The 27,355-nt window shown below is 42.4% G+C and overlaps 1 protein-coding gene across 1 annotated transcript; it reads left to right on the forward strand.

Annotated features, from left to right (window-relative positions):
• Positions 1-160: 160 nt before the first annotated feature.
• kiaa0753 (KIAA0753 ortholog) lies at positions 161-18,240 on the forward strand. Its single transcript, XM_030778126.1, has 18 exons — positions 161-280; positions 572-862; positions 959-1,214; positions 1,550-1,659; positions 1,824-1,886; positions 1,977-2,198; positions 2,460-2,655; positions 3,307-3,497; positions 3,692-3,822; positions 3,924-4,073; positions 5,145-5,234; positions 7,025-7,112; positions 7,355-7,426; positions 7,870-8,040; positions 8,269-8,344; positions 8,682-8,802; positions 16,334-16,555; positions 18,102-18,240. Exons 1-18 carry the CDS (start codon positions 161-163, stop codon positions 18,238-18,240), a joined length of 2,709 nt encoding a protein of 902 aa, XP_030633986.1.
• Positions 18,241-27,355: the final 9,115 nt, after the last annotated feature.

The raw sequence follows: 27,355 nt of genomic DNA on the forward strand, positions 1-27,355 counted from the left end.
CATGAAATTTGTGATGAGAGATAAACGAAGGTTACAGACTTGTTTCTATTAGAATGCAACCTCAGCTGTATGTAATCAACGTTGGCTTCCACTTAAACATCAGTATGTCACCGTTAATGCCGTACAAATACCTAGCAAAGCAGACGAGGATGCAGTAGCAATGACCACTAACCTAAAGGGTGGAACCACGATGACAGTCGGAGAACTCAATTACGTGGATGGTGTTTGGGTTAAGAAAGGTCCGAATATGGCTCAAAGTCCTGGGCCCTTTCAGACCCAGGTAGGGACTTTTCCTCAATGTAAAACATACAGCGAACAGTGTTGGATATATTTTGTCGTTACTTACTTACTTACCAAATGCATTTTCTGTGACTTTACGAAAATTCCGCTCTAATAAAGTAACTCTAAACCTGTTACAGTGAGGCCAGTTATTAAGCCATACGTAAGGATACCATCCATGTTTCTTAAAACAGAGCATATTTTTACTCTGAAAGGTGAATGTCAGAGATTAGTGAACACTCTGACAAGATGAATGTGAACAAATGTGCATTTATGTTGCTTCCTCCCTCAGCTCTTGTTCAATGAAGCTATCCCCATCAGCACTATCAACCGGGCAACTCGAGTGGGCCCGCCGGCTCCCATTGTGATCGAAAAACTGGTACAGCAGATGGAGAGGTGTGATGACGTGAACAGCAGTACGGGCTCGTTGCGTCTGTCTGTCCTCTCGGAGGAACGCCTGCAGGCTGCAGTCAGACTTGCCAAAAGAGACCTCCAGAGGAGACGACAGGGGTCCCTCAGGAACTCCATCGAAAAGCTGGAGGACAGTCCTCAGAATCTGAACACTACAGACCCACACCAGCCGGTAACAAATGAACAAACTGGAATCAGATTTCCTGTAGTTCTCCATAATGTTCTATTTCACCCATTTATGATTCATAATATTTCCTTCTCAAAGCAGGACATGGGTTCACCCCCCAAAATAAAGCAGAGAGCTGGGAAGCCAAAGAAGGGGGCCCATTCAGGCACTCAGGTGCTGGTGTACACTCCTCAGAAGTTCTCTGTGCCTCAGGGGCTCGGACAGGGCCTGTCCCCGCCCACCAGAGACCCTGGCCCAAGAACTAGTGACCCTGAACCCCAGCTTAGTCAGGAGATACGCAGGCTACAGAAGGAACTGGCCAACTACGTTCAAAGGATAGAGCAGCTAGCCAACCGAGGTGAAACTACAAACACCCAGCAATTACCTATTATTAATGATAGCACATACAGTGCCCATGGAAAGTTTTCAGACCCTTTCAAGTTTTCCACATTTTGTTATGTTTCAGACTCATCTTAAAATGCTTTCAATTCATTTTTTTCTCTTCAATCTACACACGATACTTCACAATGACAAAGCAAAACCTGTTTTTTGGAGTGTTTCATTAATTTATTAAAAATAGAAGGCTAAAAGTAAGATGAGCCTGAAACATAACTGCGGGAAAACTTGAGAGGGTCTGAAAACGTTCCGTCGGCACGGTAGCCGTTGCTAAGTGAAGAGTGGTGTTTGCTGCAGGCAGAGTGACAGGGGAGGCTCTGGAGCCGGACGAGAGGCGGAGAATTGAAATCCGTCGTCAAGAGCAGGCCGCACGCTCTGCCCGTATCATTTACGTACTGCAACAACAGGTCTGTGTTTAATCCCATTGTTATCATCATAAGCAGATTATGTGATATCAAAACTCTATGTGCACAGTTCATTCCAGTGTAAATGCTGAAGCCCTAGACAGTGCATAGAAGCATTTCTGTGTCGGTGATAGCTTTTGACTTTGATTTACTCCTTTCTGGTTTAGGTGAAGGAGATTCAAGAGGATTTAGACAAGCTGCGGTCCCAAAATGTCAGACACACTAAAAAAGTGAGTATCGGAACACGTTGGGTCTTTTAAATACAAAACAACAGCTTGAACTAAGAGTTCAGACACCACGTAAAGTTAATGTACTCCCAGTCCAGGGCGATGGATCGACTCGCGGCGGCTCACCGTGGAGCAGTCAGAGCAATGCAAGTCTTTATCAATCAGCTGTCTGATCCTGTGGAGAGCCGGGTGCCAACCCATTACAAAGAGCTGGGCCAGCTCATTCGCCAGCTCTCCCTCTGCTCGGCCAAGGTCGAGGTGGGTCAAGGTTCAGCCGTCCCCGAGACCACGCTGGACATCCTGCAGAAATTGGAGGTCAGTGACCCGGAGCCTGCGCCCACCATCTGTTTAAAAAGGAATATGGTGATTTTATAGAAGGAGTGCTCAGCGCTTTGCCGTCATTGCCAAATGTTTAGCACAGCGACTAAATGCAGAACTAAACTGAATGTCTCTTTGGCTATTTCTTCCATTGCTTCCAAGCCACTGCTAAGTCTCCTCATTACATTTGTCAGTGCCTAAGCTATTTTTTTTTTCCCCGCTATGTTGTGTGTGGGTTTTTTTTTCCCCCTCTCACAGACACTTGACTCAGCTCTTAGGAAACAGGAGAGCCCTAAAAAAGGTGACTCAGTCATTCAGACCAACCTCCCTGTGGGACAGAAATCCTCGAATACCAAGGCTCACAGCACGTCCCCTCCTCGAGGGCCCAGGGGTCCGTCTGCAAAGGCCTCTGGAGGAGTCAGTAAACCTGCAGCTCAGAGGAAGAGCCTCCCTGGTGAGTTAGCAGAAAGTGACACTATCGCTGAATCAGAGTAGGACTCGAGATTAGACTCTGCTTTGGGCAAACTGATGCCGATTGGTTCAGGCAGTAATTACATCAACATTTATTGTCTTTGAAGTGGATCACACACAGGCATCACAGAATTACCAAACCATTACGCCAGTCAACCTGGCATGGAATTAAGCATTCAAATGCAATTTTCCTGTTCATTTTGCAGTTTTAATAATGAATTGCCACTCATGACATTTATTTGTGTCTCTTTCTATTCTTATTTATTTATTTATTGTCATAGAGAGAGAGTGAATAGCCTGCAGAAATAATATCAGTGCCGTAAGAGTTTTTTCTCAAATGTAACAGAACAGTATTTTTCTTTCTTTGACACAAACGCGTCCTACCTATTTGTTCCGATTTTTCAGAGCAGTGACAGGGACCAGATGCCTGAATATGCTGATGTATTCTTCGGCCCGCTAATTTTTTTTCCCTTTCTTCTTTTTTTTAAGCTTGTACTTTACTCACTCTTTTTTTAAGCTTGTTCTCGTGCAGTTTTGTCCAGTACCATAACTTTGTCTGTTTGAAGAGGTTGTGAGGAGAATGCTTAACAGCTGAAAGTCAGCGCTGAGGTTTGATTGGTGTGTCTGTAATCAGGCAGGAGAGTGGCTGGGCAGCCACGCAGAACCGCTGGGTCTGTCAGAGCAGAGAACCGCAGAGCGGTTCTCAGGGCCGGTCTGGAGAGATTGTTACAGATACAGGACTTAAACGAGACCAAGGAACAGGACAGACCAGAACCTCACACCCCCAGCAAGCACAGACATGCAACACGTCCAAACCAGATCAAAGTAAGAATTATGGGTTTAAAAGAAACTGTTTAGCCATGGTGAAATAAAACCTGTACAAGTTAGTAATTTACTTTATCCAGTGGTGGTCAGCCACTGTTATCTTGTGGAAGGTAAATGTAACATTCTAAAAGTGGATTGGGTCTAAATGCAGCTTTGTACAGTTAAATGCAGCATTCCTCTCACTGCTGTTACAGGGTGCTCATGTCCGTGACGCTGGTTTCCAGCAGCCCACAGTCTCCTCCAGACTGAGGGAAAACCAGTTACCTCAGAGGGAAAGCTCAGTGCCTTGGATCCCAGCGTCTCCTCATTCCTCTCCTCCCCGACGGTCAGCAGAGACAAGACACCTCCCCCCTGAACTGCATTCTCTCATACTCCTCTACCCTGACTGAACTTAACCTGACTCTGGGACTCTGTTTTGTGTTGCAGAGCCCGGCCCGGTGGACCGGAGCCCAGATGCCTCTTCTCTCCGGTAAAGAGTTCTACAGAGCACCCAGATCAGCTGGGAAAAGAGACAGGACTCGATGAATCAGCACCAGCCTCAGAGAGGAAGAGACAGGCCCACAGTGAAACCCTCCGGTTTGTTTCTCCTTAAGATCCCTCTCCCCAGTTCTGTCTGGCTTGTGTGGTAGTGTTGTACAGCACAGTGGAATGGTGGAAGTTTCAAGTGTTTTGGATTTTGGGCCCTTCCACAAGTACAGAATGCAATTCACATTTGATCAGTGGCAGGCATATCTGCAGACGTACGTATTTGTCAGTGAACCTCGCAAAGCAATGATTGGTTTAAAAATTGAACATGGAGCAATAAAACATTCGTCTTCTCCCTGTAGCTGTATTTAATCCTGTTCAGTTATTTTGGGAATATAATTTTTTTATGCATCATTGCTTTCTCAAAGCCTAAATCTATATTTCTGCTCTCACTTGAGTGGTCTGAATTGCCCTCCCAAAGCTAGAGATATGTGAAATGCCTGTGGTCTTTATAAAACAAATGAGACATGTCTAAGTAACTGACGGTTTTGAGATAAAAAGAAGAATTTTTTTTTTTTTTAACAGTCAGTCTGTTTTCTGCATGGACTGACTGATCTCATTATGTCCTCATTAACTTCTTCAGAAGGTTATATTTATCTTTGATCTGTGTCTCTGATACCTTTGTAATGTGTCAGAAAAGTGGTACAATGAATCATTCAAGTTACTCTTCACGAACCAGGGTTTTTTTTTTTTTCTATAATGTTTTTTGCTGGAATTTGGTAATTAATTCATTTCCAACTCAATGTCAGAATTATAGCCTGGAAAGCCTCAGGCACTGCTCTGATATCAATTTGAAGTTAATTCCCCCAATAAATTACTCGTAGATGCTTTCTAAATTAGGAACATTTATTTTTTTTCAGTGTGAGTCAAGGCTGTTCACTGCCAAACCGGAATCAGTGCTCATTATAAAACATTTCTTTGGTAATTTAGTCTGTGTGACCGATCTGTCTGTTTAATCAAACGATTACTGTGGCCGTCTTTTGATTGCAGGTTATTAAGATCCTGCTGCTAGCGGTGTGTGGCCTGAGAATAGCCCTCAGTGCATGTGGGTGTTTAAACAATGTGAAATATGGCCAGATCACTATATCTCTGACTGATCTGATCGGTGTGTTTGTGTTACAGACAAGCCTGGCTGGACAGGATGACCGCAGACAGGCTGAGAGAACTGAACCAGCTGAGTAAGGAGGAGACTGAACGCATAAACAGACTCAGGTAGCGTAGACAATGGGGCCAGAGGTAGTCATTCTGTCACTGGTGACTGATTGGGCCACTCTGATTCACCCACCGTGCTCAACTCCTCAGCCTATGATTGGGTGATCATAGCCAATCAGAGTCTGATGCTGCGTCTGTGAGTACATGTGACATGTATGGAATGGTCACCGGTCAGTCAATCAGGACTCAAGGAGACAGAATCAAAGCGGAGAAAACTTTATTACAGCGACAGCCTGAGGAGAAGAAAACATAGAAAAGATGGCAGAAATGATTTCACTTTCGCTGAGGGTAGTCCTGGCTCAGAAATGACAGTCACAGATTAAGAGAATTACCCAGGAATAAAAGCACTTTTGAGTAAGCCTGATCACCCGCCTGTCATCAGAACTGCAGTAAACACTGAGGACAAATGATTACAGACACCCAGCCCTGGGCCCCTGTTCTTTATCCAGACTTGAAGCAGAGACCTAACGTTTCCCCTGTAAATCTCTTAAATTCCTCATCACTAATCTGATCAGATGACGGCAGGAAGAGACAAGAAAGAGAGTAAACCCAAAAAAGACAGAAATCAGTAGTAGTTCAGTATCAGTATTGAACTATCTCCATAATCCCGAACGGTTCCCTTCACACATAGTGATCATATGATTACTGTGGAGTATAAATCAAAAATGAAGTAAAGAATATTCAGAATGTTTTTCCGCTTCCAAAGCCTGTTTTGAACAAGTCTTCCCAGCATGCATTCACTGTGTCCTTTGTTCTGTTCTTGGATTGCTGTCTTAGAGTAATCGATCGATCAGTTGATTGATTGATTGATTGATTGATTTCAGATTTCTGACTTATTCAGATTTTGTCTTATTTTCATGTCTTTGTTGCATTAATATTAGGGGTGTAACGGTACACAGAAGTCATGATTTGGTTCACACTGCGGTTTGGACATCACGGTTCAGTACGAGTTTGTACAACGGGGAAAAAAGCAACAAAAACCCCCAAATACATAAGGCTACTTTTCTTTCATTTATTTTGAACAGACAGTAGTACAAGTAACAGTTTGTTTCACCTATAGTGTCATATAGTCCACCCTGAGGTAGTTGGTACAGCTTGTAATGCATTAAAGGTGCAATAGAATGGAAATCATGATTTTCCTTGCCCTCTTGAATTCACTGAGATGGATGTGCTATGAAAACATTGTCATAGTATGAAAACATGCATTCTCCTCCTACAGCTGTACAACCTATGTGAAGAAAACAAGCCTTTCTAAAGCCCATTCTGAAATCCATGTGTTTGTGACATCACAACTGCACATGGCCGCCTGCAGCAGCGTGTAGCCAATCATAGGCTATTGGCAACCATCTATTATTCATTAAGAAATGTGGTTTACTTCTTACTACAATGTACCGGTAAACAAGGACATAAGTTTCCTTGAAAACTTATGTCATCATATGTTTGCGCCACGATCAGATCCCAAATCTTAGAGAGAAGAGAACGAATAAACTATGAGAGAGTGAAATGAGAGACCCGTGCTTGTGAAATTTGGTTCCGCATTGCGTTCGTCAGTCTTCGCAGATAGTTTACCGCTTACTCTGCATACGACTGCACACACCCAACCATCACGTACAGTTAACACCCCTAATTAATATTCAATGTGTTTCTCTGCCTCAAGTTAATTAGTGAGAAAATCCATCCTTCTACAAATACACAGTAACAAGAAGTCATGCCGGTGGCAGTGATCAAAGTTGGTAATTGTCTGGTTTGTCAATGTTTGATTATTAGGTGTATGTGTGTGTGTTTTACAGATCTGAAGTTGGTTCTCCTACACAATGGGCTGACAAAGCAGAGAAGGCAGCCAGAGACAAACTACAGCCCCTGCTGGAGCGTGTGGAGGTAAAACTTCAATTCGTTATTTTTGACAGAAACGTTGATTAAAAAGATGATGGAAAGCCCATGTTTGAGCTGCCGTGTGGGGTATGTGAAGACTTTCAGCTTGATGCTTTAGCTGATTTTCAAGATAGCAAGGTTTTGTTGGGTGTTCGGAATATTAGAATATCTGTTAGGAGTGTCTGAGCTGCTTAACTCTCTCTCGCTCACACACACACACACACACACACACACACACACATTTATAGCAGGTTGGTGAGTCGTTGGATAGAAAAGGCCCATCGCTGAGACGCAGGCTGTCTGAGCAGGCTGCCAAGAAGGTGAGTGTTGATTACCCATTATACACACACACACACACTCATTGAGATTAGACTAAACTCCACATTAAGAGGGAGGAGAATTATTGGAGTGTTGTGATTACAGAGCCGAGTCTGAAACCAAACATTATTATAGCTCCCAGTTTGGTTATTGCTTATTGTGAACACGCATGAGGGTACAGACCGCTGTAATCTCCTAATCTGTTTTTCTTTTACATATTTTGTTGTTGTGGATTAAACAAACCCATCCAGCTGGTTCCAATAATGATCTGACGTTTTCAAAAAAATATGCGATTAGTAGACTGGAAAAAGATTAGCTATTAATTACCGTTCCCTTCCAGTGTAAATGAAAATATTTCTATGCTTGGCCTTGACCAGGGCTATAATGACAGAGAGTAAACAGGATTTGTGTGTGTGTGTGTGTGTTATGTTGCGGCTGTCCCCAGGCTGTGGACAGTGCTGATCTGCTGAGTGAAGCTGTTCTGGAGGAGTTACTGGAGGACACAGCTCGTAATCTGTGGGCAGTTGAGAGGGGCAGACAAGCAGAGGAGGAGGCTCAGGGCCTCCTCCAGGGCTCCACACTGGAGACCATGCTCCGTAGGATGGAGGAGATCGAGGTGAGCTCCTCGCCTTAGAACTCACTCTCTTTCTCTTTCCATGGTCTCCTCTCTGCCCTGACTTTGGTTAGAGTTCCACAGCTTCTCGCACCAGGCCAAAACTTTACATCAGTTACCCACTATGTTAACAAGATGTTATTGAGTGTTATTAATAATTGGTTAATGCATTGCAAACTCTTCATTAACATAAGAAATGAATACTTGCTTTTGTTGCTAACTCTCGAGCAGAAAGACCAGGAGGCTGTACGGAGGCGCTTTGCTGAAATATCCTACTCAGACCCTCTGTACTGGGACAAACAGTCTGGTGAGAATCAGAGACCATTTACAGTCTTATCTAGAGCAAAGATCAAATATGAATGAGGCTCTAGCTGTTGTGTCAGACCTATGAATAAGCCACAGAATGCATTTCAATTCCTCGTTCTCTTTCTCATTTCCCTACAGCTCCATAAATTTGACCTCTTTAATTATTTTTTTGCCCATACTGTGTTTGACACACTAAATGCAGGATACATTGGGCAGATGCACTGTTGTGTGGTTAATTACTATACTGTCCTGTAGGTGGCAGCTCAGTGTCGTGTTTTCCGACTGCAGCGTGACTGTGAATGGTCGCTCACCTGTTTTGTCTTGCTTGTCTATGTTAGGAGTTGAGAGGAGTGCAGTGGGCAGAGAGCCAGTCTCTCCCCAACCCATCAGACTGACCAAGCCTGTGGTGACAGCCTGCAGGGCCGTGGACATCCACCTGCAAACCCCAGTGGAAACAGGGTGAGTGCCTTCAGTCTGCCCCTGAATGGAAGCCGACACACACAGATTAATGATACTCAGATTAATGATACTCAGATTAATGATACTCAGACTAAGGATTCACAGATTAAGAATCGTTCAGGTTTATTCATGGGTCTAAGCATTTCGAAGAGGTATTGAGTGGTCATGTATTCTTTGCCTTTTAAGTCCATCTTTGGAAATCTCTCTCTCTCTCTCTCTCTCTCTCTCTCTCTGGAATGATTTCCTGCAGTGTTTACTCCACCTCAGACAGTTTTCTGATCACATATTTGGATTTTTAGTTTTTCACCAATTTCTCACCAGTAGTGCTTTTAGTTTTCCCTAATGATCTCAAACATGCAGTAAACAACATTTATATAACATGCCATTAATGGTCACTGCTATTTTGACAGTGAATTTCTCATTTCTGTTTTTAGCTGTCAGATGGATCCATCAGTCATTAGCTGAATTAGCTGAGTGTCAAAATGGAAACAGTAGAAAACATTGGTAAATTTTCATCTGCTGAAACGGTGTATGAGGTAAACTGCACCAGTGACTTAAGCGTGTGGAGGGTCATGTCAGAGTGGGCCTATGTGTTGACAAGGGTGATTCTCCCTTTAATGGAAATGCATCTTTAGCGAGGATGACTGGACAAAAGCGAAATTGGCAGATATCGGCAGTAACATATCCCAGAATCTTGTCAACATTTTGGGCAAACAATCGTGGACATTTAATTAGTTCTCCTTGGGCATCCAGTGCATAAATAGAATATTGGAAAGAACGTTTTATATTTTGCCTGATGCTTTCCCTTCTCTTCTCTTTTCTTTTCTTTTTGTTTTTTGCAAAATACTATTTTTGGAAAATAAATGTATTTTTGAGAAGATTCCATAATATGAACTGGAAGCGGTTCAGCTTTGCCCCGTTAGCGTGGAGATGTGCCAAACGGAAGTGCACGACCGGTTTTCCTCATGCGCTGAGTCTTTGGCAGCATCTGTGCCTTTCTTTTTTTTTCTTTTGAATTAATGAATTAAAATAAAGAGAGAGAGAGAAGAAACAGAGAGAGTGACTGAGAAAGAGGAGTCAGAGTGGAGTGCTGGGGGGGGGCGGGGGGGGGGGGGGCTGTAAGATTTAGTGGAACAGATTCAAGATCTGCATTAACAAATTAAAACAGCTCTGCCTCTCAAAGAACAATGACGACTTCAAAGTCCTGTCAAACTTTCAGCTTGCCCTTGTGTCCAAGCCCGACTTTATCCTGTTATCAGTTCTTAAGTTTAAAAAAATAAAAATAAACAAAGGTATGAGGCTCTGCATTAGCACTATAAAGCAAATAGCCAAAATGTGTAACTATACATGCATTCAGTTAAATCAATTCAAAAATCACTCTTAAAAGAGTTAAGTGATATTTTGCACTTACTCCGGCTTCTGAAGTCAGTTTGGTAGCGAGAGAAAGATAATGAAAAAATGTCTCTTAAAAGTGTATTGGAAGCTTGGGAAAAAAAATATCTTTTTATATTTCCTAGGCGGTTTGTTTGAATCTTGGCTTTGGCATTCTAAACAGTTGTGTTATGATAAAATGATATGTTTCCTGTTTTTACTCAACAACTGTAAGGTATTCTCTGGTTAAACATTAGAAGGACCGCAGTCGCTGGCGTGAAAGACGCGTGTCTGTTTCCGTATAAGACGCTGCCATGCCATCCAGAGCTCTGTGTTGATGCGTGTCAACTTCTCAGAGAGGAGTTTAATCAGCGTGATCAGAACGCGTGTTGACTGACCTCAGATCAGTGAGCTACATGCCTGACTGCAGATGCATCCCGGGTGAATGGCAGCCCATTCAATCGGTTTGTCAGCAGAAAGAGAGAATGGGTCGCACAAACAGAACGGCCCTTAATCGCTGGCCCTCCACAGAAATCCAATATGACAAAAGGAGCACATTGTAATTCCCTTACAGTTATATTTGATTCACCACCCCAGAAGTTCCACTGTCAGCAAACATCTGCAGAAAAGGACAAGATTGATGGTTTGCTAACTGAAGCGAACAGGAGACATAAAATCTTTCACCGTTTGTTTTAAAATACTGTTTGGTTTTGTTTGTTTGTTTGTTTTTTCATGCAAGACTCAGAAAAACAACCATATTTTGGTATATCTGTCAGTGACACTAAATTGACCACAGTGCTAAAAAGTGAAGTTTGATGTCATTCTATTAGAGTAATTATAGTAACGACGATGTATAAACAATTTGCAGCAATTCTGATGTTATAGTGCCACATATTAGATGATTCATGCAAAAAGAAAAAAAAGTGAAAACACCATTAAAAACCAAGCATTCTAGCTGAACTATGTAAATGTCAAAATTTATCTGAGTAACCGCAGAGGAGTTATATATAGTTTCATTGATTTCTTTGCTACAGCGCCCTCCAGTGACCAGCCCAAAGTATTTCTTTTTTTTTTTTGGAAACCGTTTTGGATTCATCTGGAGTAAATGCGCATCACATTTGGTTACATTGCACAGTATGTGATTGAACTGGAAAAGTTCTTGTCAGAGAGACCGTGACCACAGCATTTAATTGGCATGTGCCAACCATGTTGTCTGAAACCTCTGCCTTTTTTTTTTTTTTTTTAAATATTATTGAGATTGGGTCCTTCCATCCTTCAAACTCAATTTGGTTACAGTGTTGCGGACCTAAGAGTAATTCGCAACAGTAAAGTTTGCTAAACATTCGTTGTAATAGAAAATCTGACTTGACAGCGGTAAATAAGCGAAATCAAGCCGTGTTAGGAACATATGCAACAGATTTTGTCTCTGAGCAGATTAATTCATGAGTTTTTGCCAAAATGTTGTTGGATGCACTCTAGCGCCACCAACAGGCTGATGGGGATTTGTTCAGTAGCATTAATAGTGCAGTGCTGCCGAACTGTATCTGCCAGGTTACATAACTCCACGACTGTTCCTTTCCCCACTGGTCAGTTGTTGCAGGCAGAAATATAAAAGAAAAATAACAAGCCACAATGAAACAATAGAGCTGAAGCCACTTCAGTGCTTGGAGCCCAAAAAAAAAAAACCCCAAAAAACCCAGACTACTTGATTAATGCGCGTCTGGCTTCAGCGTTCTCTCTCTCTCCTAACAGACTGCCAATTTTTCTTTTCTTTTTTTTTTTCCTCCCCCCTCAGTCACTTAATGCTGAAACGAAGTATCGATTTTCAAATGTCATCTCAGAAAGGGACTATTTTTTTTCACTTCTTTGTATTTTCCTCTTCTGCTCGAGCCCAAGCTGGGTCTGTATATGACACAGCCTAAGATTAACATGCCACCACAGGCATCTCTCTGATCTGGACGTTTTTTTTTTTGTTTTTTTTTTGAGTGATCGTGTTTTAGAGGTTGGAGCTATGACTGGTCTCCATGGATTCATCTCTCAGAACACACCACTGAAAGCCACTCTTCTCATTTAATGTTGTCCTTTTGTGGATGCGTGGGCTGTTTGAGATCCACTGTACGAAAGAAAGACGGGCCCTATCCTAAACAGGAAAACATTTCAGTTTCGTCCATCGCCGCAGAGTTTGACAAGAAGCGTATAATTCAGGTTGAAGTGGAAAGTCAGTAGATGTTGCTTTGCAGTGTTCATGGGTATTTTGTTTCTTGTGAAAAGGCAGGCAGCTGTCAAACTAACTTATCATCCAGAATCCATGGCCTTAGATATTAACCTGGCAATGAAAGCTCCACAGAGCCTCTATATGTCTCCTTTTAAAGAACTTTGAATCTGCTCAGGGTTTTGATTTGACTCAATCAATGTGTAAAATGCATATTCGGACAGATGATGAATCTCATTGGTCGGAATGTGCTCAGGGTTTAGATTGGACCCGATCAATGTTTAATCTGTATATTTGACAGAAGATGAATCTCATTGGTCACTGCTTGGAATGAGGGTCGCCTTGATGCTTACTAATGCTGATGAAATTATGGATCAAACTTGTGTGTCCTGCAGAGAGGTTAGAATTTAGAGGCTGTTAAAATTCATGACACTATTAAGCTGTAGTTTTACACATCTTGCCTCTAGTCCAGATTTGCTTTAAAATAGATGATTGTTTGGCACAAGTGGTAAACTGAGATAAAAATCCAGAAAATTATTTATGCCTAAGCGTTATGGTAATGAAATCTATCTTTAGTGCAAATGCTAAATATCAAACCCTCTCTTGAGATGTACGGCTTGAAACCCTGTAAAATGTCATTTAAATGTGGTGGAGGGGTGTGTGTGCGTGTGCGTGTGTGTGTGTGTGTGTGGGGAGGGGGAGGTACCATCAGAGGGGGCCATTTAATTGTGTGGGGCTTGGATTTCTTCCTGTCACTGCAGTTTTAATGCCTTGACTAGTGCTGTGAATTTTGAGGAGCGGATATTGGAGCCAGGTGCTAATTAGCGCCGGGAGCTAATCGCTCGTGTTTTGTAATCTCTGATTATCTGTGTTTGCAGCACCCTGCTGTTTCTAAGCCCCGCGTTCATGCGTTCGTTCAGCCTTTTGCACCTGCAGGTCAGGGCTTCTGCACATTCACACCCACACGGTTCCCACACATTGGCATGTCAGGAGTCTACACCAAACTGCAGTGCAGGCACTGGCTTCTTAAAGTAAAGCACAACTGCCTTCTAGTTTGGCTGGTTTATCTGTTTATTTTTAGTTCCTCATGAGAGAAAGAGAGAGAGGGGAGAACAACACAGTGATATGCAATCATCTAAAGCCTCTCTCTCTTATCTGATTTTTAATGTAATTCAAGTGAACCGCGTGCTCTCCTGTCTGTTTCCCCAACTGCAACGTGCTTTGTTATCTGAAGGGTTAAAGAGTCAAGTGTGTTTTCGTGCTGTGGTGAAACAAGGCAATTTTGAACTCCCCAAAATCACCAAGCTGAGTAATTTTCCATCAGGTTCTCCAAATACTACTTCATCAGCTCTGGCTAGGCTAGAAACCTCATGCTTTTAGCACATCAATTTTACACTACAACATATTAAATCATAAATGCGGTTTTAAAAATAAACAGCTGGCAGAGACATGCAAGCACGGCATATCAATCAGTCATTTTTTGCTGTGTGCATTTGGTGGTATCGATCAGTCCCCCGTCTCCATTATCATTTGTGAAAGGGCTTAAGAACCATATCTGCAGTGCCTGGGGGTTTCTCATTTACTTTCGTTTGTTTGTTTGTCCGTTTGAGTCGAAATCTCACACGGCGGCAGGTTAATGCCTCCATCCCCATACAGGCTACGTGAGCGAGAGCGGTTCAGATGGGGGACAGCTGTTGTGTAGCAGGTCACCTCACAGACACCACGCAGGGCGGGTGGGTGTCAACGGCGGGTGGTCTCTGCGGAGAGACGGAGCGATCGCACGGCCCATAGTGACCGTTCCAAAGAAGCTTTAGGGGCGAGAGGAGGGGAGAAGGTTTACGCCGTGAAGGCACATCTGAGAGATCGTGTGATCTTGATTGACCGTGGCTGGACTGAAACTCCCTAAAGAGATCAATGGGAGAGATCAGATAGGCAGCTAGTGTGAAAGCAGGACCAAAAAAAAACCTCACTCCTGGAGATGACCCGTGTCCTCACTAAGCCTGCACACATCCACGTATCTCTACTCTTCCACTGTTTGCTGAGCAACTTTGCCCCGTTCTGCAACACTATCAAAACCTTAAGGCAAAACCTTTAAATCTCTACAGAAACCTGTGGAGCCACACAGGTTTGTTTGGGTTTTTGCTTTCCTTTTTTTTTTTTTTTTTTTTTAGGGGCTTAAGAAGGGAATTTCGTTGCGGGCGTTCTCGCGCCGCCTTTTTTCTCAGCATTGCACTTCGTCCGTCTCGATGCGTGTGTTTCTCGTGGCATTGATCTTGTTCTGACTCCCCTCTTTCGTCTCTCCATCTCTCCTTTGCCTCCTTTCCAAGGCTGTTCATCTGTTCCCGACCGACCCCCTGCTATCTCCCAAACAAGCTTGTGTGTGTGTGTGTGTGTGTGTGTGTGTGTGTGTGTGTGTGTATGTGAGTCAGCCATGAGCTTTGTGCTGCGTCTGCTTTGATAAATCGCACGTGGAGCACTGCTTTTTCTGCTGCTCTGTTTCCCTAGCAATAGAGACTGCTGGAGTTATTGAAGAGGAAGAGAGAAGGGGGGTGTGTGTGTGGGGGGGGGGGGGGGGGGTAAATTCTAAAGTTTATTTTTGGCTCAGCTCTGTGTCTTGCCAAGAGGATGGTTGAGCCTGCTCATCTGTTTTGGGTGTTTGCATTTGCAGACTGCTGCTGTGTGTGTGTGTGTCTGTGTGTGAGCATGTACGTTTTAGTGTGTACATACACTTGTTTTGACAGACTGATCTAATACAAAGTTGACATATTACAGCATTTTTCAGAAGTCACTGCAAACACTACTGTTAAAACGACCAACCCAGTGACTTGGCTCTTAACCAGATTAACCGACTGAACCTTCATACGTTTTTTTTCTAAATGACCCGTCACTGCACTCAACACTAACTTTCCGCTAAAAAAATGCTGCATAAAAGATGCGTGAGTCCGTTGGAAGTTGGCCGCTGACTTCGTTACTGAATATAAATATCCACTCCAACTTCCCGCAAGAGAAATACCTTGAAAGCCTCCAGAAAAACAACATTCTCTCTACTGTAAGCTTTTAGAGCCACTCACATAGGTAAGAAACCCTGCCGGGCGCTAACTCTACCCTCCAGCTCAGCCTAGCTTCGGCTGGACCTTTCTATTGGAGAGTTACTCTTGTTTTTCAGGGCAGAGAGAGGGAGAGAGAGAGAACCTTGCGGCTGCCGCTGAGAATGGAAATGATTGCACAATGGCATTGGCAGTTGGTCCAGTAGTGTTCCATTAGGGGCTAAATGGCCCTTGCGTGTGATGTGAGGCTGCGTCGCATTGGCATATTAAGTGGTCCATTCGCGCCGGCCCCAGGCCGTACGGCGTCACGGCGGGGAGTCGGGCCCGCTTGGCCGGGGTCAGGGCCGGATCGCGGCACCCGTCGCTGTGCGGACTCTAAATATAGACACAGAGAGTGCCCGGACATGGCGTGTGGTTGATTTAGGCTTTAAGTCTCAGCAGGGACGTCGCCCCCACCGCACTTTAGCCTTGCCAGCGTGCCCTGGGCAGCTTGGCTATGCCCCTTCATCTCCTGTTTCCTCTCCTCAACACACTCCACAGGAGCATGGTTGGCATGGTGAATGGACAGGCCTTGATGACTCTTTGTGAGTGCTCTTGTGTGCCTTGGCTTTCTGTGTGTTTTTTTTTTTTTTTTAGACTACTCTCCACAGGAGATGAGAACAAATTGGCATCTTAATTTGATCCATTAAGCTGTTTTGGTTACATTTGTTTTCACGTCTCTTCTGGATTCATTGATTCCTTCGGCGTTAAGCACGGGAGCTCAGGTAACAAGCTTGATGTTGCCGTTTGAACTGATTGACCAATTAGAAGTGGCTGTGATTGTTCATATGGCCAATCACGCGCGTCGCAGTCCTCTCTTTGTCTTGGCAATGTCATGACATGCATATATGTGTTTCTGCAGGTTTTTTTCTGAGACGTCAACCGCGGACGAGTCCCGCACATCTCTGCCCAGTCCAGACCGTGTGCTTTCAGCCAGGGTGGAAAAAAGAGGAGGCATCCAGCTGTCTGTTCCAACTGCCACACTGAAAAGCGTCCGGAGGTACAGAGAAGACTACGACGCCTACCTGCGCCTGGTCTCGCATGAAGCTGTCGGCAGCTTCAACCCTTGGGCCGTGGCCGACAGGTGACCGCCCTGTTACTCGTTATATCCGATAATGAAAAGGGCCGCATCAAAGAGCCACATCAAAATCAGTATATTTCTTCAACCGCCTGTTTGATGTTTCTACTTAATATTCATTTTTTTTTTTTTTTTTTTTATGACATGGGATTTTTTGCCATTTGTTTTAAAATATAGAGGTTGAGCCCTTATTTGCAATGTGATTTGAATTCAAATGATGGTTTTGGATGTGCAAATGTAGATGATTACCAGTCTCATTTTGTTTTTTCTTTTGCTTTTTATCAAAGCCATAGCTAGAGATAAGCGTTAGAAACAGGGTAAGAGAGTGTTGGCCTGCTCTTCGACTCTATGACAAAACCGGTACTTATTTATATGTTTCTCTCACCCTCAGGCACATAAATCCATAGTTCTGTATCAGATGTAAAAGTTAGAGCCATGAATGTCTTTTTTTTTTTTTTGAACTCGCTTTGCGAATGTCGATGTCGTTGGTTCTCTCTACTCTCCTGCTCACCCACCACGGCATTTGCATACTTAACAGATTTGAAAAAGTTGGCGCATTGCGGATGAGGTTTCATCACGGCTGTACGAGTCCACGGAGAGCTGTTCAGTTTGATTAAGTGTAAAAAAGAAAAAGCACTACTGTAAACAGAAAAAGAATCAAAGTAACTTGAGGCCGCAGCTCGTCGCTCGTTTAGCCCAAGAGGATGACTCCAGGCCTCGCTCGCTAGGGCTATGTCACATCTCTCTCTCCCTCTCCCTCCGCTGGGGGTGCGTGGGAGGGAGGAATCATTTGCAAAATTACAAAAAAAAAAAAAAAAAGGGCAAGAGAGAGAACGTAGCCACAGTGATTCTCCACGATACCAATGCTTTCTTCTTTCTCCGCCTCTTCCATTATGGCGAAAAAACAGAAAGAGTCAGTCGTGGCTTAGGGGTCACATCGTAATTTATTTCACAAAGTGTTAAATTGTGCAAAGATATTTTATTTGATCTCATTTATTTACTTATTTTGGGAGGGATTAGTAGAGCGAGGAGAGCGCAGGCTCTGTTTCCCATCCTGGACAAATTGGGGGGGGGGGGGGGGGGGGGAGAAACCAACACAAAATGACACTTCAATTATCCCTGTGTTCTCACCAAGTACAGCGGCCTGTCAATCACTTATGAGGGTAATAGCATTTAAGAGACAGTCTGGGTCCTGTTTCCCCCCACCTGTGAGCTCAGACCCACTGTCTGGACTGAACATGCATGGCAGCCCACAGAGGGAATCAAGAGAAAAATGTAATATCAGCTTGGAGAAATGGAGGAAAAGGTGTCATGAAAAGCCATTAGTGGTGAATGTAGAATATGTATGACTGTTCTCCCCCAGCAGTGAAGGAGTCAAGAGCAGAACTGAATGTATCTTTTTCGGGGATGTAGAACAGTGAATAACGCATGAAGCTAAGGAAGACATTTAATTATGTTTCTCAGAACATCTGGGATTGCTGTAGCGTCTACTGAAACAGAAGGAAGGTTGAAAGAGGTTTTAATTTTCTGTTCTTCTTTCTAACTCGTACAGTCTGGCAGACGAACTGTTGTCCGAGGCTCTTGCCGACGTGGCGGCCGAATTCCAGGACGTCTGTGAGGAGTACGCCGAGGCTGTCTTCACTTCAGAGTTCCTCCAGCCAACCCAATCACCCGCCGCCTCTGTCGCATAGCAGGACAGCCAATAAAAACGGGTCCTCTTTGGAGCCCGTTCTACACCCAACCAATAAAATCTAAGTTTTTTTTTTTTGTCAGGTTTTTTAAGTGTATTTCTCAGAGGGTTTTCAAGAGTTTGGAAGTGTTCCACAAGAAGACTGTACAGGCATTTTGAAGAAATAATGAACTCTAGCGTTTAGTTTCTGGTCAAAGACTTTGTAGTTTGTGGGATGCATACAGATCGCTTCCGTATGACTGCAGTAAACCCAACGTGACACAAGCCTCACAGGCCTCTGAACGCACTGATGTGTAAATACAGACGCTATAGGGGGTCGGTTGATGAGCTTTCCAGAGCATTTTTGACATTATTAATGCGTTGCACCGGATTATGAGATTATATTTCCCTCCCCGCCCTTTCCCGTGTATAAGTCGCCTCAGAGAATTATACATGCTGTTTATGGCTTCTCTCACAAACGAACATGCATATATGCACCCCCCCCCCCCCCCCCCCCCCCCCCCGCCCGCCGTTTCTCTGTACACCCTTGAACAAGGACACAGGCTTATGGCATCTGTTAGATTTGATGAAAAGTTCGATTCATCATTCTGAAAACTAGGTTTAAAGAGGGGGGGAAAAAATCCACTGTTTTTATTTGTTTTCATCTGGCTCTGCTCCGTCGTTCAGTAAGTTAGAGCCATGCAGTGGAGTGTAATTATTTGGCATGTAATGATAGAATGTTGCGGCGGGAGGGAGAGAGCAGGAGGGTGGGTTTGGGGTGTTGCGGGTTGCGCGTCTGTGCTAGATTAGCGCGTGCGTGTGACGAGGCCCGAGGCAAAGCGCGCAGGCTGTTCTGACAGAGGACGTGGGACTAGTCCAGATGTGAGGCTGGCCCTCGGGGACCAGACTGTGACGAGGGACACGCAAGAAATGAGAGAATATGTCTCTCACAGGCTATGTGTGTTTTTTTTTTGTTTGTTTTTTTCTGTGTTTGTATGTGCGAGTGTGTGTGTGTGTTTGTATGTGCAAGTGTGTGTGTGTGTGTGTGTGTGTGTGTGTGTGTGTGTGTGTGTGTATTTTACCCCCACTTTCTTTCCTTCCCAGAAGAAACATGATTTTTTTTTTTTTTTTTTTTAACGACAGCAGTTGTCCAACACTGAGCTATATGTCAAGTCAGAATGTTGTATGAATTTCTTATATGACTGAAACATGAATACGCTGTGTGTACATTCATAACATAAAAGATGGACATAATGAACGCATGACTATGTAAGAATGTTTTGACTTGTCGACCCAGCGGCTGGCCTTGACTCCAGTACTCTTGAATACATTCACCTTCCCAACACAAAACACATAACCACACATTACACTGTAATCATGGCCTCCACTGTCATTACAGCATGTTTACTGGTACATGCCTATATAGACTACAGCTGAGTTTGAATTATATCCTGAGGGACTTTTTCTGTTTCTTTAGGGCCCAATAACAAACAGCAGCTTGTCCTTAATCAAACCTGACAAGTGTGGTGGACGAAATGGCTTGCCACATCCAGGCTCCAGTCGGACATTCGACAGAAAAATGAAACGTGTTTTTGTTGTTGAGTCTTGTTCGATTTCCATCCGTCATCCTTGCAATGTTTTGTGCTCCAGTGTGCATCAAATGACAGAATTCTTCACATTGGTTGTTGTGGAACAGCTATGTATCAAAATGCTAACATAAGTGTCCTTACAAAACCCAAATTCCACCAAAATGTAGGCTCAGGAGAAAAGGAAACTGATATTTTGTCTTGCTGACAATGATAGTACATTGTGTTGCAGGCAGTTGTAAAGATGCCTTCCAAACATAGCATTTGGGTACAACATATAAAACTGCAGAATATCAACTAGTCAGTTATGCTCAGGTATGAATTGTAATTGTATATAATTGATTACTTGTGTCTCAGTGTCTGAAGAATTGAGCCGGATGGAACGAGATGTCTGTGGACTCTTTCAGTAGCCTTCTGACCATCTAAGGCTGATCTAAAGTTTGTCTGTTTACATAACACAATGTCTCATGCTAGGGAACGTTAGCATTAATCATTATGTTTTTCATTGTGTGCTCATGTTTTCCTTTGATGCAAAAGTGAATATAAGTTTGTCATTTAAATATCTGATCAGAAGTGTGTATTTATTGTATCTGAAATTATGTTTTATTTATATTTCTAATAAACTTTTTTTATTATTATTATTCCATATTAGTCCTTCATTTTTTAAGTGTCGTCTTCTGGGGTCAACAGAAGTTTGCGTCTAAGGTTAAGAATAAACACTCCTATCTTGGCGTGTTTACCCCTTTCAGGAACAATATCAAACTAACTGACTCTGCTTATTTATTTTTTTAATTTATTTTCGTTTTATTTCTTTTTTTGTGATGACTCGGTATAATCAGAGTTATCTATCACGCTGTCTGCTTTTCCCTGACGGCTGTGTCTTTGCATTTGCTCCTACTACAACCTCAGCGTAGTGTTCAGACACAGAAGTGTTTTTGTCTTTGGGTTTTCCCGACTGCTACAAATAAGCCAAGTCCCTCAAGGAGTGCGGGGTAGCGCAGTGTGGCTGGTGAAATGAAATTGAAGGAAGGAATGGCAGTGCCTCGAGTCTATTCTTTTATCAATATTCGTTTAACGGCACTTGTGTGTGGAATGATCTACGGGCTCCTGATAGATCACCCCATGCGTACTCTTTCACTCTCTTTCTTTTACTCCCTGGCTTTCACCACCTCTGAGGCATTGTGTTTGTTATCTTACTGCCTCAGTGCATTGTTCAAGCCCCATTTAACATGCCAATAATGGTGAATACATATATACTTGAAGACCTGGATTCAGAAAAGACGAATTCGGTTGCCATGTTGGTAAGGTCAGAGTTGACCCCATACTAACTGTAAAACTGAGGGCAAAAACTATATTTCCTTGGGGCTTTGGTGGTTTGAATCCATTTCTTCATCACTCTGTTCTAAATATTTTCTGATATGTTTTGCACCTCTATTGCTCTATAAAAGTGTTAAACACACATGTATTTTGTTTAGAGTTTTTGTCATTTTGTGATAAGCCTCCTTCCTGCGCTTCCTGTCTGTTGTTATGAATGGTTTTCCCTTGTGTCCAATTTTTCAAGCCATTGATCACGTTTATGTGGAAATAGCTATTGAGGATGTTCAGTGACTGTTTAAACATCACAATGTTGTGATCATTTGTTAGGCTTTAAAGTGTGAAATTGTGTCAAGCAAAAGATCTATTCAAGGTTCAGGACTGTTCCACAGCTTTCTAAAAGCAATCTTTAAAAACAACTGACCAATGATCCTTGAGTTTGTCCTCACAGCTAAAGTTGCCTCAAAAATGGTCGTAACGATGTGGCTTTTTATGAGAAGGTATGAAACAGTATTGTCTCTCGTTTATTCTTTTGCATGGCTGACGACTAAGCCAGTGCTAATGTATTCTAAGGGAGACACAGTCTCTGCAGTAAGAACAAATAATGACTTTATGCTAATCTAGCCCTGTCTTGGCCACTTGCTGCTGGCACTGACCCATTATAAATGAACAATTAGATATGAATGTCTGTTAAAACCATGTCATTTATGTCCTGTCCAAAGCGTTGTCTGACATGCTGAATGTATATGGAGACCATCTTCCAAATGCAAATAGCTGATTTTCTTTTATTTTTTTTAACACATTAATTTACATAGTGTTTTTTTTACATTTCACATTTTGTACTCTTCCTGAATGACTCTGGCGTATTTGGAGCAGGTGGGAAATATAAGAATGAAGAGCAAATTCCCTGTTGTAATACCTTGGGGATGTTGTAGTCAAAATAGCTCAGATTCTCCTATAGAGAGTAAGATGATTTAAATATAATTGCATGTGTGCATCCCGTTCTTTTACAATTGGCAGAGATGATATAATTAGCTCATTTTAAAACAGAACGGGTCGATATTGACTGAATTTGCTGAAATATACCGAGCCGTGCAGAAGCAAAATAGAAGAAATTTGATGAATGCAATGTCCATATTGAGGTTTTTAAAAGATGTACTCTATGTTCTCTGCGTTAATACAGCCGAAATATGATTGGTCAAGATTAAAACCCCATGTAGGCTGTCTTTGCCGTATAGTCTTCATCCATGTGGTGCTTGCTACCTTTCAAACAGGTTTGTCCTTTCTAAACGCTGTCACCTTTGTGGGAGGTCTGTACTCGGTGATGTCAGTGGTGGAGGGGCGTTTTGAAACATTTAAACTGATGTATCAAGACAGGTTATTCTACCTTTAAGGCCGTGGAATTCATACGGAACAACGGCATCGTGCCATAGTTGACCCGTCAACTATAGACGACTGGATCTCATCGATTAGGCTTACGTGATGCTATTTGAAAATAAACTTTACCCGTCATTCAGTAAACTCGACTACTGGATCATATTTATTTATTTATCTCTCTATTTTTACCTCCCATTTAATTGGAGCATGTTCTTTAAAGAGGCACTTAATCCTTTCTGAATGAAAAAGTAAAAGTTACGAAATTGTGCTCTTTTCGAAACCATCTGAATCAAAGAATATTTCACGATTTCTTACAGAATTTAGTATCAGTTCTACCTGGGGGTTGTGTTTCTGACTTGTTTCCTAACCATATTTAGAAATCAGATCACTTCGGAATTTTTAATGACTTGGAAAAAAAAAATACCGTTGACGTCTCTGTCAGTCCGTTGGGCTATGCCACTGGAGGCAGTCGAACATCAGACCTTGAGACAGGAGGGGAGGGTATAAGCTAAGTCTCCTCACACAGGCAAACCTGAAGTCTTTTCCGTAGTTCAACAGCGGGACCAGATGCGGTCTGTGCGAATTTTGCAACTGTCTAATTTAACGTCTGCCGCATCCCGAACCATGCGGCACACAGCATAGGACCTGGTGATTGTTTTCTAGTGTCAGACCGCTCCTCTCTGCACGGCAACGTTGAGGACACAGCGGGAGACGTCTGCACTGTCAAAACTAATTGAAAACACGCACTCCTCTACATTTCAAGCAGAAGCACACTGTAGAGGATGGCAAAAGAGACGAGAGGGAAAGGTAAGAGCTCTCAGGTATTATTATTATTATTTATTTCCTTTTGCTGAATGCCATACGCTGACAACCTTTCGTGCCATTGGTATGGTCTTCGTTAACAGGTAGTGTGGTCGTCTAGCCGACAATCAATTTTCATGTGCACGCAAGTAAAGCTACTTCGGTCACCAATCTGCTGGAATGCGCACTATTTCAGTGCTGTAACCCAAAGCAGACGGTGCAATCATTCCGTTGATGTGCTTAAAAACGTCCAAGCTAGGACTAGTAAAATGAAACGTCGGTGTATTAGATATATTCAAACTAGTCGAAATTAGTCAGTATTATAGAGTAGAGTTGACTGCAAAGTCAACAAAACTGTCGGTTACCTAATGGTAAAAATGTAGATTATCCAAAGAAAATATTCATCAACACATATACATAAGGTTTAAAGAGCACGGCTCTCCTCATGTTCGACCTATTACACGTCACAGCTCTCAGTTTAACTTGCATTATAAGGTGCCCCCAAATTTAGAAGACCGTCGATCTTGCCAAATCGATGTAAAGTACTCGCATTAACATGTGCATGCCCTGAAGCGAAGCACTAAATAGAAGAGTCAGTGCTCTTCATCATTGTGAATTATGCTGTACAAATGTTCTCAAAACACTAATAATGAATGAAAATCAGCGTATTTCTTAATGCATGTGTAAAGAATGATGGTCACCTCTGATTACTGGATCTGGGTAAACTACTGATTCAAAAAGCAAAAACACAAACAAACAAATAAGCTGTTCAGCTGCATTCACATCAGAATATGATTGATGAGTCCACACTTCCATAATAAATATGAGCATATGGCTGAAAACAGATGGTTACCACGAGCGACTACTTTATTGGCTATATTGGCTAAGCCTGATTGGTTGTCATATTAATCTGCTATATAAAGTATTTGGTCGGTACATGCTAACATAATGCCGTGCCCTGTACACTATAAACATAATTCATTTGCTATCGGCTGGACACGGAGACATTGCACTATTAACAAATACGGTTTTAAATCCAGCTGCCCCCTTCTTCATTGTGATCGGTTTTAATTTCTTGATTTTAAGACGGACATGGATAATCTATCGAAACATCCTCAAAACATCTTCTCGCACAGACAGCTCTTAATTGTAGAACCCTGAAATGGCCAACAGGAATTCAAAGAGCACATTGTGCGTTTATTTATTAATGAATTTATTTACTGGTATTACACACGTTATTAGCGTCAATCCTCTGCAATAAATAAACAAATAAATAAAAATAACACGATCCTTCAGCAATCCTGCACTTTTCAGGGAGCGTATGGATGTCTGCACTATCGATAGACTTTAATGTGAATGTCAAGTACTGGGTATCACTGCAAAACGCTGCCAGGTTTGGCCTTTGTCCATTGATTAAAACAGTAAACAATGATTGAAGACTGTTCACCTTTAACTGCTCAACTTCCCTTCAATATCTTAAACTTCTTGTTGGAGGAAAGTTTTCAACCCTCTCACTGATTCGTTAATTTAGGATGAGGTTGGAATCCATTGTTGTATGCTGACATATAAGATGTTGAAAAAAAGGAGGGGGGAGGGGTGGGGCAGCAAACTAAAGCCCTCACTTCTCTGATAATTGGTAGACATTTACTTGCCGTTGAAAGTAATGGAAACCTGCTGACAATTGAAATGAATGTTAGTCTATCCAAACAGCATGACTGAGAAACAGAATGTCTCTTTTTTCAGCACAGAACATCACAAGCTAAACCTTTAGCATCTTTCTGATTGTCTCTGTAACATTATGAGAATCCTCTGAAACCCACCTGACACCTGCTTGTCTTTTTTCTTTTTCTTTTTCTTTTTTAAGCATATACACTTGACAAAGTCAACTCAGCTCAAGTTGCCAGTTTTTCTGTATTAAGCCTTTACCCTACTGAAGTTGCACTAGATCCTCTTGCTTTCTGAACTTAACTGATCTATACGTAAATTATTATTATTATTATTATTATTATTATTATTATGCCTATTGACAACATGCAATTTACCCAAGACATGGAGTTTAATTTAATCTCACATTCACCTTTCCTGATATCAGGCTCCTTTTCACCTGAGATTAGTTCTGAACAAAATAGCATTTTTGACACTCACTCTGGGGAACTGGGAAATGAACAAATCTCTCTCTCTCTCTCTCTCTCTCTCTCTCTCTCCCTCCTCCTCCTCTCCTTCTCTCCCTCTCTCCTTTTCCCTCTCTTTTGGAGTTATATATGAATGCACTCCAGTCAAACAGTATCAGGGGATGTGTAGGGATATTGCCTTTCTGACAGAAAATCAAGAGAACTTTTATATTGCTTCTGGTCGAAGCGCGAGATATTTTGTTTTTCAATTACAGGAGTACTAATGAGAGCGTGAATCACTGAATCGTTGTGGTTAATCACGTCATATCAACAGGACATCAGAGAGCCCAATGAACTGAACTAATGAGCTGAAGCACGTCATTGCTTGAATGGTGTTACTTCCAGTGCGTTTATCCGAACGGACGGCCAATCGGTATGCACCGAGCATGTGAGTGCTGTGATTTGACCAGACAGGCGGATGGTCATGTTGTCTCCCAAATGCAGGGGTCACAGCTGGGAAACACCAGACAGCTCAGTTTGCCTAGAGACAATATTACAGAGAGAGAAACTGGATATTCTATGTAGAATTTTTATTCATTACAACATACAATATAGCGCAGTCAAAGGCGAGACAAAATATTTGAATTCTTTTTCTTGATTTGACAGCTGTTCACGATGTTTCTGGTAATAAGCCAGTGTATTTACTGTGTCCCATTAGAGTGAGGATGAGGTATCACAACATGACAGTTTTGTGAGAAAGTGTTTTGCTGCTGTAAATTGCCAATGAAAAAAAATCTGCTAACAAGAGTTTGACAGCCCGAGTTGTTTTGAATAAGTCTTTTCCCTTCATATTCTAAACAAGAAGTCAGGCATCTAATTATCTACTAACAGTAACTAACTAACATGTATTAGTTATCAGGTCTCTTTTTAATTCCTAAAATGACCAAGGGCCCAGCGTATTGTATCCTTTATAGTCCTATAAACTACTAACTTGTAGTGCATCCTTACTTTTGCTCTCCTTACATTCCTTCTCTTCCCCTTGTACACATGTCAGTGGAAAAGACACAGAAAACAATGGGCTCAGGGGTGAGAAAAAGTGAAATTTAAGAACTTGGTAGCAGTAAACGTAGCACGCTAGCAGCAGAGCAAAAGGATGTCAGAAAATGGAGGGTCAGGACTGTTTCCTATGATACAATGTTCTGATCTCTTTTTTTTTTTTGCTTGTTTGTTTGTGGACATCATTCATCTAAACTGATCAATACTCCATACGAGAGTTGCTAACACGCTGTTTGCCATTTTGAAATAACAAGGATGTATACTTTTTTTGACAGAATATCTTTTGTCATGGGCTTCTAAGCGGTGGATGTTAAAATCCTGATTCATTCTCTGTCATATACACTGGGCCTTATCACTTCAATGCTGAAAGCGAAAGCCTCCACTCTTTTCCTCTTTCGATGAAAGAGTGAGGAAGTACGACTGTCTTACTGGGTTTTTTTTTTCACTGCTAGAAATGAAAACACCAGTTGTAATGTCACCTGTTGAAAGGTGCCTCTAGCTTTGAAATCACAGTGCAGTGCAGAGCTTGTTATGAAATATTTTTTAAAGAGCACTTCACCATCTCTTAATTGAGGGTGATCATATTTTGCTTTTCAAAATGGGGGGGGTGCGGTGATGCATGCCCCTCCTAACTTATGGGGAAATTTAAGTGTATGTCAGTATGTCACTTTTGGTTCCTGTCGTTGCGCACGTAAGGCTGATGCTTGAAAATGCGATGTGAAACTGCATCTGTACTTATCTGCCGCAATACATAGCCGACGGGTCTTTTATACAAATAACTGCTATCATCATAATAGTGGCAAGATAACCTTATTTCTTTCCATTCAAGTTTTGGTGGCGTTACGGCTTTCTTAAGGTTGCTTGGCTGTTGCTGCAGTGTTAACATTAAGGA

The sequence above is a fragment of the Chanos chanos genome, chromosome 6 (genome assembly GCF_902362185.1).
Source record: "Chanos chanos chromosome 6, fChaCha1.1, whole genome shotgun sequence".
Classification (NCBI taxonomy): domain Eukaryota; kingdom Metazoa; phylum Chordata; class Actinopteri; order Gonorynchiformes; family Chanidae; genus Chanos; species Chanos chanos.

Excerpts from the sequence above, each read along its gene's own strand:
- kiaa0753 (XM_030778126.1), top strand. The coding sequence starts at position 161 with ATGACCACTAACCTAAAGGGTGGAACCACGATGACAGTCGGAGAACTC. Across the intron at positions 2,656-3,306 it reads TCAGAGGAAGAGCCTCCCTG|GCAGGAGAGTGGCTGGGCAG; the intron begins GTGAGTTAGCAG and ends GTCTGTAATCAG. Across the intron at positions 7,113-7,354 it reads CCCTGCTGGAGCGTGTGGAG|CAGGTTGGTGAGTCGTTGGA; the intron begins GTAAAACTTCAA and ends ACACATTTATAG.